Source organism: Lutra lutra, chromosome 1 (assembly GCF_902655055.1).
Source record: "Lutra lutra chromosome 1, mLutLut1.2, whole genome shotgun sequence".
In the NCBI taxonomy this organism is placed as follows: domain Eukaryota; kingdom Metazoa; phylum Chordata; class Mammalia; order Carnivora; family Mustelidae; genus Lutra; species Lutra lutra.
In genome coordinates, this window is record NC_062278.1 from 211848764 (window position 1) to 211863590 (window position 14827).

The following is a 14827-nucleotide window of genomic DNA, read 5'->3' on the forward strand; positions in this document are numbered from 1 at the left end:
GGTCATTGTTTGCTTGGGGAGGGGGTTGTCTTGGGTGCTACCAGATGCTCAGCAGGAGCGGGCTTGGCCTCCACCCACTATGTGCAGGTGCCCCCCCCCACCCCAAGATGTGACAGAAGTGCCTCTGGGTACCAGAAAGTGTCCTCTGGAGAGCAGAGTGGTTAAGGGCATGTGTAGTTTTTGCTTTTTTTTTTTTTTTTTAAGAAATGGAAAACAGAATTTTCCTGAGGGTGGCCTGGGAGGGAGGCCAGAAGGGAGGTGTGGCCTCTGAGCAGGCAAGGGGCCCTTGGCCAAGGAGGGCTGGATTCTAGAGATGGAGGGTAGGGGCTCTGACGGGGACAGCTGCCGTGGGGGAGTGGATGGAGTCTGGCTGACCTACCGGTCCCTGGATGCTCCCTGGGTGTGGTGATAGGGTCTCTGGGCAGCGGGGGCAGGGGTGTGTGTCTCACCCAGAAAAGGACACAGGGTGATAAACAGGGATCATAGGCTTGCAGAATCTGAGGAGTCTGGGGTATTGTAGAGGTCCCCCCTCCAGGAGACAGGCAAGGCTGAAGACACAGATAAGAAAGAAAAAAGGGTGTTGAAGCCATGGGAGGTACTCAAAGAAGTGGAGACAAAAGAATGACTTGGGGACACAGAGACCCAGGGATTGGTTGAGGGAAATCAGCTCACAAAAGAGTAGAGGGAGCAGCCAGAGAGCTAGGATGGCATCTCAAGGTGAGAGGGAGTTTGGAGAGTCTGAGATGGGGATTCAGACGTATGTGCCGCAAGGAAGGGGTGCTCTCAGGAGAGAGGGAAGGAGGGAAGCAGGATGGGGCAGGAAGGGGTCTCGGTCTGGCCTTAGTGTAATTCCTCAGGGAGCTCTAGAGCACAAATAACACCCCCAGTCAGTTGCCCCCTTGAGACCGGAGGGCCACTGTGTACACCCTGTATCAGCCAGTCCCAGGCTGAGGGCTGCCCTAAGGGGTGTCACCTCCCAAGTGAAGAGGTCACCACTTTGCTGAGGTCCATTTCCTGGAGAAGAGGCGGCTGTCAGCTGTTAGAAGCTGGAGACTTGGGTGTGCGCCGACGGCATCCACTAGAGATGTGATGTGAAAAACAGTGCCCACTGGATTTGTGGTCAGGGGACCCTGGTGGCCACAGCAAGACTGGTTTCGGGGCATTGGTGGGGTTCGGTGCCAGACTGGGGGCATGTGGGCCCTGACAACATGGTGAGAGGAGAGGGCTCTTCTGAGCCCCGGGGTTGGGGCTCCGGGCCTGGCTGATGGCAGGTGCGCCATGGAACCTGCCTGTCCTTCCCTCGCATCCCTGCAGCTCTGTGGTGATGCTGGAGATCGACAACCGGCTGTGCCTGCAGTCGCCCGAGAATGACCACTGCTTCCCTGATGCCCAGAGCGCGGCCGACTACCTGGGAGCGCTGTCGGCTGTGGAGCGCCTGGACTTCCCGTACCCGCTGCGGGCTGTGCGGGGTGAGGCCCGGCCTGGTGGGTGATGAGGGTGGAGTTGGGGCTCCGTGGGGGTGGGGGGGGCTGGGCCTGTGCTCGAGCCCCCCTGCTTCCCGCCCCCAGGGGAGCCGCTGGAGCTGCCGGAGCCAAGTGTGCCGTTGCTTCCCCTGCTGGCTGCGAGCGCGGTCTTCCTGCTGGTCATCCTCGTCCTGGGGGTCATGGTGGCCCGCCGCAAGCGTGAGCACAGCACCCTGTGGTTCCCCGAGGGCTTCGCGCTCCACAAGGATGTGGCTGCTGGCCACAAGGGCCGGCGGGAGCCTGTGGGCCAAGACGCACTGGGCATGAAGTAAGGACCCTGGCTGCTCCCCGTGCCTGACTGTGGAGGCGCTTGGGAGCCCTTGAGCCCCCTGTGGCCTGACTCTGACCTCTCATCCCAAGCAGACCCTAACTTCAGATTCCAGCCAGGACCTCAGGGCTCATCCTCTTAACCACTGACTGACTACGTGATCCCTGGGAGCCACCCTGGACTCATGACCCTCCGACTCCTTTTCCTGTATCTCTGTTTCCTTGACCCCAACCCTACTCTGACCCCATCGTGACCTTGCCCTGATCCTGGCCTCCTGAACTTCACTGTGATACTCAGATTTGTTCCCACACGACTGTGGGCCTCATGATTCCTGTTTGTACCTCAATCCCTTACTGACCCTTGGCCCTATCCTCTATGGCCCCCCAGTACCACCTCTGGCTCTAACTCACCCTGACCTTTGACTTCATTCTGACCTTGGCACTGGGTCTCGCCTCCAACTCCCTGATGTGTCCCTCAAGACCTCCAACCCCACCCTGACCTAACCCCTGAATTTACCCCTCTCCTGTGACCCCATGACCTCCTGACTCCTCACTACAACCTCCTTGATCCTGGCTTCATCTCTCACCTGTGGTGAGGATAACTCCATCCTCATGACTCCTGATGTCATCTTCTGTAATCCCTGCTGCATGCCTGTGACCTTCATCTATTTCATAGCCCACTGTCCTGACCCCTGACCCCACTCCTTGCCCAATTCTACCTTAAGACCCTGGCTGCCACCCATCATAACTTCTGACTACCCCCCACTGTGACCTTGACTTCATCCTGCATCCCCTCTTTGGACCCTGTATCTTGACCCTGTCTCCTGTGCCTACTGACCCAGGACCCCAGAACCCAGACCCAGACCTGGCTTCTGGGAGCTCTTCTCTGACCCTGCCCCTGCCCCTCCTATCAGGTAGCATGTCCCCATTGTCTCCTCTATCCTACCCCCTTTCAACTGTCCCCACAGGAACATGGCCAAGAGCGAGAGTCTGATGGGGGAGGTGGCCACAGACTGGATGGATACGGAGTGCCCAGAGGCTAAGCGACTGAAGGTTGTGCCCCCTTTCTCTGATTCCTGCCCTCAGGGTCCTGGGTGGTGGTCCCGATGGCCAGGGGGAGAGTCAGGGGAAATCTCTGCTCTCCCCAGCTCTGGGGAACAGTCATGGCACCCGCTCCATCCTGCCCCTCTCTAACCAGGCCTCTGCTCCCAGGCCAAGGTGGGATCTTCCTGGAGGGGAGCCTCCGGCCCAGAGAGCAACTCTGCTTTCTCTCTGCTGGGTCCAACTCTGTCCAGCGTGTGCAGGCCAAAAGTGCTCCTAGAGGGTTTTAAATACCATGTCCTCTGCTGGGGCCACACCCGTGGGGTCTTTGTTAGCTTGGGCTGCCGTTATGAAATACCACAGACTGGGGGACTTATCAGCAGATCCTTATTTTCTCACAGTTCTGCGGGCTGGAAGTCCCAAGGTCAAGGTGCCGGCAGGGTTGGTTCTTGGTGAGCTCTCTTCTGGGCTCTTTGACAGCTGCCTTCTTCATGTGTCTGCACATGGCAGTCCTCTGTGGGCCTGGAGGGGGAAAACCCTGGTGCTTCTTCCTTTTCTTACAAAGATATCAATCCTATTGCATTAGGGCTCCACTCTTATGCTCTCGTGTCACCTTAAGTACCTCCTTAAAGGTCCCACATCCAAATATAGTCACGTTGGAGGTTAGGGCTTCCGCATATGACTTTTGGGGGAGCACAGTTCTGTCTGTAACAGGTTCCTGCTAGCATTTCCTTCTACTTGCTGAATGTCTTGAACACACACAAGCATCTTATTTCATCTTTATGAGGACCTTATAAAGCAGCTATTAATATACACCTCAGTTCTCAGCTGCCTCTCCCTGCCTAGAGGCAGTTCTCAGCCTGCCTTCCCTTTATTTATGAGAGAGAGAGCGCATGAGAGAGAGTGTGCACACGCAAGTCGGGGAGGGGCAGAGGACAAGGAGGAGAGAATCTCAGGCAGACCGGGCTGAGCATGGAGCCCATCCTGGGGTTTGGTCTCCCCACCCTGAGATTGTGACCTGAGCCAAAACCAAGAGTCTGTTGCTTAAATGACTGAGCCACATGGGCATCCCCAGCCTAGATTTTAATGTTCATGAAATGGAGACATATATTACAATTGACACCTGAAGAAATCTGTTCACCTCAGGCTTTTTTTTTTTTTTTTTGTTCTTATCCCAAAGTGGATATTAAGTAGATAGTGCAATATATTTTTTTAAGCACAATATGTTTTTTTAAAAGATTTTATTTATTGGACAGACAGAGATCACAAGTAGGCAGAGAAGCAGGTGGGGGGGGGGGAAGCAGGCTCCCTGTTGAGCAGAGAGCCTGATGCGGGGCTCAATCCCAGGACTCTGGGATCATGACCGGAGCCGAAGGCAGAGGCTTTAGTCCACTGAGCCACCCAGGTGCCCCCACAATATGTTTTTGATGGCATTTTTGCATTGCAGAATGACAGCATTATCCTGACTTTGCTAATGAGATGCTCAGAGCTCTAGTGTGATTTGCCAGCCGAGGGACAGCTAACCAGAAAGGGTCAGGGAGGATGAGACAACTGTCCATCATCTGGCTTTCCCCTTCCATGAAATTCAACTCTCTACCTGGGTCCTTAAGTGCGGGTCTGACTTGATCAGGCTGTGTTTGGTTCCTGAAGGCTCTTAAATGTCCTGGCAGGCTAGTTAAGAATACTCCGTCCTGTTTCCATAACATCACTATGCCTTTTGGACCCTGAGTCTGAAATTTATCAAGCTCCTTCCAGGGGCCCAGGTGCTATGCTTTTGAAGGGAAATCAGTACCTATGTGTATGACTGTTCTGTCCTGATACCTTATGTTCATGTTCATGGTACTGAGTAGGAGTCCCACTTGGTACTCAGAGCATCTCCCTTGATTTTCTCTTTCTCTCCCACCCAATCACCCTTTTCTCAGATTAAAATTGATCCGTGAAGGACCACCCAGCCCCGCCCCTGCATTTCTTTTACCCGTGATTTATAGCTTCCAGAATGCAAGTTTTGCATTTCTTCTGTTAAATTTACTTTTAAATATTATATTTTTCTTGATACTGTTGTCATGATATCGTTCCCCTAATTTCATTTTCCGTGTGTTATGTCTCGTGTATAGACAGGTGTGTTCTGACAGGTGCTATGCTCTCTGTCTCTTCCTTGATCACCCATCTTGGGTTCCTAGCCCTCCCCAGTTCCAACCCAGAGTAAAATCCCTCTTCTTCTGGGGTGTCTGGGTGACCCGGTTGGTTAAGCAACTGCCTTTGGCTGGCGTCATGATCCTGGAGTTTTGGGATCCAGTCCTGCACTGGGCTCCCTGCTCAGCGGGGAGTCTGCTTCTCCCTCTGACTCTCTTCCCTCTTGTGCTCTCTCTCTCAAGTAAATACATAAAATCTTAAAAAAAAAAAATCCCTGTTCTTCCTTTGATGAGTTCTGAGCTCCAGCATCTCAATTTCCTGTTTCCGTAGGTATAAGAGGAGGAGGATATTCATGGTATCTTGGGACTGTGAGTGCATTTCCATGAGAGGAACCTGTGAGGGTGCTCAGACTGTCCCTCTTACTGTATCTCTCTCAACTCTTTGTGAGATCCTTGGTTCTTGGGACTGTGAGTGCATTTCCATGAGAGGAACCTGTGAGGGTGCTCAGACTGTCCCTCTTACTGTATCTCTCTCAACTCTTTGTGAGATCCTTGGTCCTTGTGCCTCCAGGTAGAGGAGCCCGGTGTGGGGGCCGAGGATACTGTGGATTGCCGCCAGTGGACCCAACACCACCTGGTTGCTGCCGACATCCGTGTGGCGCCGGCCATGGCGTTGACACCCCCGCAGGGCGATGTGGATGCCGATGGCATGGATGTCAATGTGCGAGGCCCAGGTCAGTGACGGGGCCTCCCCGCCAAGGATGCCCCTTCCCCGTCCTGCTGTGAAAAGTTGCATCTAGGTTTGCGTTCTGGGGAGAGTTGGCTGTGTCCAGCGTGCGTCTGTGGGGGTGTGTTTAATCAGGACTCTTGGTTGTGAGTGATAATAGCCCAGCTCAAACTAGGTGAAGTAAAACAAGGGATTTACTGGCTCTTGTAACCAGAACCGTCATGGATATTTGGGTCCAGGACGCAGGGCCACGCGGCTCCAGCCTGCGGAGGCGTTCTCCTGGGGGCGCCGTAGACACACGCCTCACCAGCCTTATAAAACCTGTATTACTAGCGGCACCGGCAGAAGTTCCAGAATGACTTCTGATTGGATGGGCTAGAGTCACGTGCCCAGCCCTCAGCTAATCAGTGTGCTCCGGGAGCTGGAATATGCAGACGATTCAGGGGGCGGAGCTAAATGCTCTCTTTGAGCCAGGGACTGGGTTTAGCGCTATCCAAGGCTGGAGGGTGGGGAATGGGGTGCGCGTGGCTCCCCTAACCAGGGCAAATGCTCACGCGGAGGGTAGCAGATCACATTATTTCGATCCTCTTGGATCCGTCTTTGCCACATTTCAGAGTAGTTCTCCCCCAGCTCATTTTGCTTTTGTTCCAAACGGCCTGCTCCTGTGGCTCTCTTTTGAAATTCCTCAAGCTACCAGGGTCTGAGCTGCCTGGGATCTTATGTCCCTGGAGTGGCTCTTACCCGGTGGGTGGGGGCGTGGGAAAGGCACAGCTCTTTCGCCTCGAGCAGTTTGAGGTACAGCTCAGCCTCCAGAGTCCCCCTTCAGGATCAGGCTGACCTAACCTCTTGGGAATTTGCCTGAGGCTGAAGGCTTGCTCCTCCCTCCCTCCTGGATCCCCTCCCGTGACAAATCACGGAAGGGCTGCCTGTGAATCCTCATCTGGGCTGACTTCTGGGGTACCTGACACAGGTGTGTGTGTGCGTGTGTGCACGTGCCATAGCCTCTTGTGCTCCCATGTGTCCCATTTCCTCCTAATGCAGTGTCCTCAGTGGTATTCCCTGGAAAGGTCCCTGTGCCCACCTCCCTTGTGACAGACTCCTGGTCCCCACAGATGGCTTCACCCCACTGATGCTGGCCTCCTTCTGTGGGGGGGCCCTGGAGCCAATGCCCACCGAGGAGGATGAGGCAGAAGACACATCAGCCAGCATCATCTCAGACTTGATCTGTCAGGGAGCCCAGCTTGGGGCACGGACTGACCGCACAGGCGAGACGGCCCTGCACCTGGCTGCCCGCTATGCCCGGGCTGACGCAGCCAAGCGGCTGCTGGATGCGGGGGCAGACACCAATGCCCAGGACCACTCAGGGCGCACTCCTTTGCACACTGCTGTCACTGCGGATGCCCAGGGTGTCTTCCAGGTGAGATGCACCAACCCTTTTGGATTCTGGAGCTGGCACGCGCATCAGACCTGGGTTTGAGCCCCCGTCCTGCAAAATACAGCTCTGTTTTTCTCATTTGTGAAGTGGCAATATATGGTGGCTGGCAGGTAGCTGCTTCCCAAAATTTGTGGAGTCTAGGGGCTGTGGGGATTGGGGAATTCAGGGGACTTAGAGATGCTCCTGGTCCCTCTGCTAATGCCATGACCCTCCCTTCTGCATGCCTTCTCTTCTAGATTCTCATCCGGAACCGCTCCACAGACCTGGATGCCCGCATGGCAGATGGCTCCACAGCCCTGATCCTGGCAGCCCGCCTGGCGGTGGAGGGCATGGTGGAAGAGCTCATTGCCAGCCACGCTGATGTCAATGCCGTGGATGAGCTCGGTAAGCTGTGGGGAGTAGCAGTGGGTGGAGGCTTTAGAGGGTGTCTCTTGGGCCCCGACTGTCACGTATGTTATGTGAATTATGTGAATTACTTTGAGACCCAATCACTGAAACTCACATATGAGGGCTTTGACATGGACTTAAACTCACATGCTTTTTTTTCTTTTTTCATGGCGTCCCCTAGCCCATAGGACATCTCAGTGACTTAGAAAAAGGCTGCCTTCCCCAAGGCACGTCATTTCCATCTGTTTTGTTAGAAGAACCTACTCTGCTGCCCTCTGCTGGACAGTTGGCATATTATGTTTGTGAATTAGCCAAATCCACACGTGGTGTTACCTACCTCTGTGGAGGTGGCTTGATGGCCCAGGTCCTGGCCTGAGTGGATTCACAGCAATCTGCCCTCATGGCCGGAGGATCTCACACAGCTGCAGACACACTCAGATGCTCATAAACATCCTTGGGAGCTGCTGTTCTCAACCTCTGCACCATTTACACTTGGGGTTGAACGATTCTTTGCGAGGAGGGCTGTCCTTGCAATGTAGAATATTAAGCGGCATCCCTGGCCTTGACCCACTAGATGCCAGCAGCACTCCATTCCCTAGCTGTGACAACCCAAAATGTCTTCAGACATTGGCAAATGTCCCTGGGTGGGGATATCACCCCAGCTGAGAACTGTGGCTCTGGAGGACCGCTGTCCAATAGAACTTTCCATGATGATGGAGATATTCCTGGTCTGTGCCATCCATTGTGGTGGCCGCTGGCCACACTTGGTGGCTTTGGAGCTCTTGAAATGTGGCTAGGGTGAATGAAGGGCTAAATGTCTTATTTCATTTAAAAATTTTTAAAGGTTTTATTTATTTATTTCACAGAGAGAGAGAGCGAGAGAGTAAGCATGAGTTGGTGGGGGGAGAGGCAGAGGGAGAGGGAGAAGCAGACTCCCCACTGAGCAGAGAACCCAACACCAGGCTTGATCCCAGGATCCCAGGATCATGACCAGAGCTGAAGGCAGACGCTTAACTGACTGAGCCACCCAGGCACCCTTATTTAATTTTTTAACCTTTGTTCTGCTTCCTTTTTCTTTTTTTAAAGGCTTTATTTAGATATAATTCACATACCATACAATTTAGCCATTGGAAATATAACATCCAGTGGCTTTTCATATAATCACATAGTTGTGCCACTGTCCTCACAATACATTTTAGAACATTTTCATCACCTGGAACACAAGCTCTCACTGTTACTGACCCCCTCCAATCTTGTCTTCCTAGCCCTGGGCAACCACTAACAAATGTACTTTCTCTATCTATGGATTTGCCTACTCTGAATATTTCCTATAAGGGATATCAAATAATATGTGGTCTTTTTTTTTTTTTTTTAAAGATTTTATTTATTTATTTGACAGAGAGAGATCACAAGTAGACAGAGAGGCAGGCAGAGAGACGGAGGGAAGCAGGCTCTCCGCTGAGCAGAGAGCCCGATGTGGGACTCGATCCCAGGACGCTGAGATCATGACCTGAGCCAAAGGCAGCGGCTTAAACCACTGAGCCACCCAGGCGCCCATATGTGGTCTTTTTTGATTGGCTTCTTTCACTCAGTGTAATGTTTTTAAGGTTTATGAAGTGTGGTAGCATGGATCAGTACTTTTAATTTGTTTAAAAAAAAATTTTTTTTTTAAAGATTTTATTAATTTATTTGACAGAGAGAGATCACAAGTAGGCAGAGAGGCAGGCAGAGAGGGGGGTGGGAAGCAGGCTCCCCACTGAGCAGAGAGCCTGATGCGGGGCTCGATCCCAGGACCCTGTGATCATGACCCGAGCAAAGGCAGAGGCTTAACCATCTGAGCCACCCAGCCGCCCCTGTTTTTAAAATTTTAAAAAGATTTTATTTATTTATTTGACAGACAGAGATCACAAGTAGGCAGAGAGGAGGCATGCAGAGAGAGAGGAGGAAGCAGGCTCCCTGCTGGGGAGAGAACCCTATGGGGCTCGATCCCAGGACCCTGGGACCATGACCTGAGCCGAAGGCAGAAGCTTTAACCCACCGAGCCACCCAGGCGCCCCTGTTTTTAATTTTTTAATGATCAAATACTATTCAGTTGTATGGATATACATTTTGTTAATTGTTTTATCCGTTGACGGACATTAGGGTTGTTTCTGCTTTTTGGCTTACCACTACTGTGTGAACATTCGTGTTCATGTTTTGGTGTGGATGTATGTTTTCATTTCTCTTGGGTACAAATCCAGGAGTGGCATTGCTGGGTGGGTCGTGTGGTCATGTGATCACTCTGTGTTGGACCTCGTGGGGAGTGGCCAGACTGTTTTCCATAGCGCCCGCCCCGGTTCGATGCCCCTGCCAGCGGTGCACGGGGGTTCCAGTTCCAGTTTCTCCATGTCCTCCCAAACAGCACAAACAGTAGTCTGTCGTTTGTGCTAGCCTTCCTAGTGGGTGTGAATGGGCATCTCATTGTGGTTTTGATTTTTATTTCCCTGCTGGATAATATATTGAGCGTGTATCCCTGTGCTTATTACCCATTTGTAGATCTACTTTGGAGAAATGTCTATTCTGATCCTTGGCCCATTTAAAAAAATTTTTTTTGTCATTTTTTGGGGTCTTTTTTGTTTTTTAAAAGATTTTAGGGGTGCTTTTGTGGCTCAGTGGGTTAAACCTCTGCCTTTGGCTCAGGTCATGATCTCAGGGTCCTGGGATCGAGCCCCGAATTGGGCTCTCTGCTCCGCGGGGAGCCTGCTTCCCCCTTTCTCTCTGCCTGCATCTCTGCCTACTTGTGATCTCTTTCTCTCTATCAAATAAACAGATAAAATCTTTAAGAAAAAATTTAATTCCAGGTGACTGGGTGGCTCAGTTGGTTAAGCAACTGCCTCAAGCTTGGGTCATGATCCCGGGTTTCTGGGATCGAGTCCCGCATGGGGTTCCCTGCTCTGCAGGGAGCCTGCTTCTCCCTCTCCCTCTGCCTGCTGCTCTCCCCGGTTGTGCTCTCTCTGTCAAATAAATGGATAAAATATTTAAAAAAAAAAAGGGAAGATCACTTAAAAAAATTCTTTTAATTCCAGTATAGTTAACATAGTGGGTTTTTGTCTTTTTATTATCGAGTTTTGAGTTTTTTATATGTTCCAGATTTAGGTCTCTTAGTAGACATATGGTTTATAACTATTTCTCCCATTTATAGGGTTTCTTTTCACGTAGAAGCCACAAACATTTTAATTTTGGTGAAGTCCAATATATCTATTGCTCTTGTTATTGTTGCTTGTTTTTTGGTATCATATCTAAGAATCCTTTGCCTAATTCAAGGTCATGAAGTTTTAGTCCTATGTTTTCCTGTAAATATTTTATAGTTTGAGCTCTTACGTTTAGGTCTTTGGTACATTTTGAGTGAATTTTTGTATTTGGTGTGAGGTAGGGACCCAACTTTATTCTTTTGCATGTGGAGAGGCAATTGTTCCAACAGCGTTCATTGAGAAGACTATCCTTTCCCCATCGAGTGGTCTTGGCACTTATGTTGTTTAGTTGTAATTAGTTTAAATCTGAAGAGCAATATGTGCCTGGTGGCTACTGCCCTGGACAAGCCCAGCTCTAGCTACAACCAGCGCCCCACATAGTATCCCCCACTTATGGACAGTCACACACTGTAGGTTCCCTGGACAGAGAGAGTCACTCCACAGGTCTTCACATACATGGATCCGAACACATGGTCAGATACCATGGCAGATCCCCGCCCAGCCCCCCCCCAAAAGGCCATATTCTGGATACTTCCCCTCCCTCTGCCATGGGATCCCAGCAAATGAACCCAGTCCTAACCTGACCTCTCTTCCCGCACCCCCCAGGGAAATCAGCCTTACACTGGGCAGCAGCGGTCAACAATGTGGACGCCACCTTGGCCCTGCTCAAAATGGAGCCAACAAGGACATGCAGGATAGCAAGGTGAGCCCCAGCCCTTGACCCACCAGGCAGTCAGCCCTGGTACAATTCCATAAATGTGGCAAAGAGCAGGGTGGGGTAAGTTAGTGGGGGCATTTATCTTGCCTGCAGCCAGGTTTCAGTGTAGGATTTGGACCTAACAGGCTCCAACAGGGTCAGAGGAAAAAGCTGTGTGAACTTGGGCAAATTGCTTAACATCTCTGAGCTTTACTGTCCTCATCTTGAAGTGGGGAAGCACTAGTACCCACCACACTTTTGTCTCCTGAGGAGTCAGTGAAATCAAACATTTGTAAAATGCTTAGCAGATCCTCAGTAAAACATAAGTATTATGATCATTGTTTTAAAACCCTAGTAAGGTGGAATTACTCTCCTCACTTTATAAATGGGAAGAGTGAGGCCTAGAGGGGCACAGGGTAGATTCTGTCCTTATCTGACATTTTGATATTTTATTCATTATGTGTTTTTTGCAATACTCTTAATTTAAAAAATAATGCATTAAAATATCATTTATTTTGATGATTGGTTTTTGACACCCCTTAAGTGTTGTGCCTAAAGAGAGTACCTTACTTTCCTTACCCTAGTCCTGGCTTTGAGGCGTGGTGCTTAGTAGGTCCTGGATGAAAGTGCTTTAAGATCACTTGCCCAGTTTCTGTTAGCAGAGCTGGGATTCTAGCCAAGTCTGTTGGGCTGGAGAGTGTGACTTCTTGGCTCTCAGTGTCCACCAGGGGCCTATGAGACCTTGGCCAGGAGTTAGTCCTGGCTCTCGTGACGCTGACCTCTGGTGGGTTCTGTGCCCCACTCCCCCTCAGGAGGAAACTCCATTGTTTCTGGCCGCCCGGGAGGGCAGCTACGAGGCTGCCAAGCTGCTGCTGGACCACTTTGCCAACCGTGAGATCACAGACCACCTGGACAGGCTGCCGCGGGATGTGGCCCAGGAGCGGCTGCACCAGGACATCGTGCGCCTGCTGGACCAGCCCAGTGGGCCCCGTAGCCCTCATGGCCCACATGGCCTGGGGCCCCTCCTCTGCCCCCCAGGGGCCTTCCTTCCTGGCCTCAAGGTGGCACAGTCAGGGGGCAAGAAGAGCCGGAGGCCACCAGGGAAGGCGGGGCTGGGGCCACAGGGCCCCCGGGGACGAGGCAAGAAGCTAACGCTGGCCTGTCCGGGTCCCCTGGCCGAGAGCTCGGTCACACTGTCGCCCGTGGACTCGCTGGACTCCCCGCGGCCCTTCGGTGGGCCCCCTGCGTCCCCCGGCGGCTTCTCCCTCGAAGGGCCCTATGCAGCAGCCACTGCCACGGCCGTGTCCCTGGCTCAGCTTGGTGGTGCGGGCCGGGCGGGTCTAGGGCGCCAGCCCCCCGGGGGCTGCGTGCTCAGCTTGGGTCTACTGAACCCCGTGGCCGTTCCCCTCGACTGGGCCCGGCTGCCTCCACCTGCCCCGCCAGGCCCCTCATTCCTGCTGCCGCTGGCGCCGGGGCCCCAGCTGCTGAATCCTGGGACCCCCGTGTCCCCCCAGGAACGGCCCCCGCCCTATCTGGCGGCTGCGGGACATGGTGAAGAGTACCCGGCAGCTGGCACCCATGGCAGCCCCCCCAAGGCTCGCTTCCTGAGGGTCCCGAGCGAGCACCCTTACCTGACCCCGTCCCCTGAGTCCCCGGAGCACTGGGCCAGCCCCTCGCCTCCCTCGCTCTCGGACTGGTCGGACTCCACGCCCAGCCCAGCCACTGCCACGGGGCCTACGGCCACAGCCGCTGGGGCGCTGCCTGCCCAGCCGCTCCCCCTTTCCGTCCCAGGCCCCCTAGCTCAGGCCCAGACCCAGCTGGGGCCCCAGCCAGAAGTCACCCCCAAGAGGCAGGTGTTGGCCTGAAGGCTCTTCAGTTCCTGGATTTTGGGGGGCCGAACAGACATCCCATCCTGACTCTCACTCTCTTTCTTTTTAGACCTTTCCATTCTCTTCTCTCTTCCCCTACCCTCCTGAAGCCCCCCACCCCACTGAAGCTGACTGAGATGGGTCACCAGCCTAGGCTTTTTCAGTCCTCCTTTATTTATAGGGGGTGAGTGCTGACCCCCGCCCTCTGGGCCTTGTGAAGAGCCTGGGACCTCCTCCTGTATCCCCCTCTTCCCCATTCTTCCTCCCCGCCTTCCCTTCCCGCCCTCTCTGGTCTCTGTCCTTATACTCTGACATGAGTGGATTATTATTATGGTTTTTTTTTTTTTTTTTTTTTTTACATTTTGTATAGAAACAAATTCATTTAAGCAAACTTATTATTATTATTATTTTTTACAAAATATATATATGGAGACACTCCCTGCCCCTGCAAACCCCCCAGTGCCCCCGTGGGGCTGAGACTGTGGGCCCATTCGGCCAAGCTGGATTCTGTGTACCGAGTACACAGGCATGACCGGGATCCTGTGTACTGAGTACACAACCCTGGTGTGTACCACGTAGGCACCCTTGACATACCCTCCGGGGCAGGGCTTGGGTGAGACTTGGGAGCCTCTTTCCTATCCCACCTCCCTCACTTCACTGCATTCCATATGGAACTTGTTCTATAGCTTTGCCGGGGAAGGATCCTTCTGGCCCACAGAGCCCGCCCCAGGTCCCCCCACCCTAGAGCCTGGGCTACTCCCTTGGAGAACTGGGTGGGGGTGGCTGGTGAGAACGGGACGACCGGGGGAGATGTGTGCGTTTCACCTTGTCTCCCTGTAAATATGGGACTCTAGGAAGGGAAGGAACCACCTGCGTGGCACCCCCTCCTCCTGGTACTCCCCTGGCCTAGCCCTGGGGCAGAATAGAAGTATTTTTAGGCTATTTTTGTAATGTGGCTTCTGGCCACAATCCCTGTGTAGCTAAGTTCCCAGGCCTTGTGTTGTACAGCTCCCACTCCCCTCACCACCTAATAAAGGAATAGTTAACTCTCCGTGTCACTGGTCTGTGTCTGGGGCGGCGCGGTTGGTGGTATCAGTGGATCTTCTGTATATCCAGGGCCAGTGTGTGAGCTGCCATCTTGGAGTGAAGCCATTTAGCTTATCCTCCTGCCCCTGCTTCCGCTTTTGACAGCTGACTCCACTGATTGTGGCTCAGAGGTGGTCACCTGACTCGAGGTGAGCCCATCAGAGTCCCCTGCCCCTGAAGGTTTTTATTGAGATGCTAAGAAAGCGGTCAGTTGCTGGAACTTCTAAGGCCACAGGCAGATGGAGAAATATGGGTGGCCAGTCTGGGGGGGTGAGGGCAGCTGAGCGCACAGAGCAGAAGAATGGGGCTGACAGAGCAGAGATGAGAGCTCAGATGTCTCTGGAGCATTGGAGGCATCTCTCAGTTCCAGATGGAGCGTCCATTCCAGTGGCTTGAGCATGCAACCCATTGACTTCAACAGGTCCTTATCCATT

General features: G+C 52.9%; 1 protein-coding gene across 1 annotated transcript in view; it reads left to right on the plus strand.

Annotated features, from left to right (window-relative positions):
• The window catches only part of NOTCH3 (notch receptor 3), a 33696-nt gene extending 19338 nt beyond the window's left edge, over nucleotides 1–14358 (plus strand). Inside the window, 9 exon segments of the mRNA XM_047699559.1 lie at nucleotides 1315–1469; nucleotides 1569–1791; nucleotides 2759–2843; nucleotides 5535–5697; nucleotides 6803–7107; nucleotides 7362–7509; nucleotides 11349–11408; nucleotides 11411–11445; nucleotides 12252–14358. Coding sequence (XP_047555515.1) covers nucleotides 1315–1469; nucleotides 1569–1791; nucleotides 2759–2843; nucleotides 5535–5697; nucleotides 6803–7107; nucleotides 7362–7509; nucleotides 11349–11408; nucleotides 11411–11445; nucleotides 12252–13304 — 2227 coding nt within the window. The 3' untranslated portion in view covers nucleotides 13305–14358.
• Nucleotides 14359–14827: the final 469 nt, after the last annotated feature.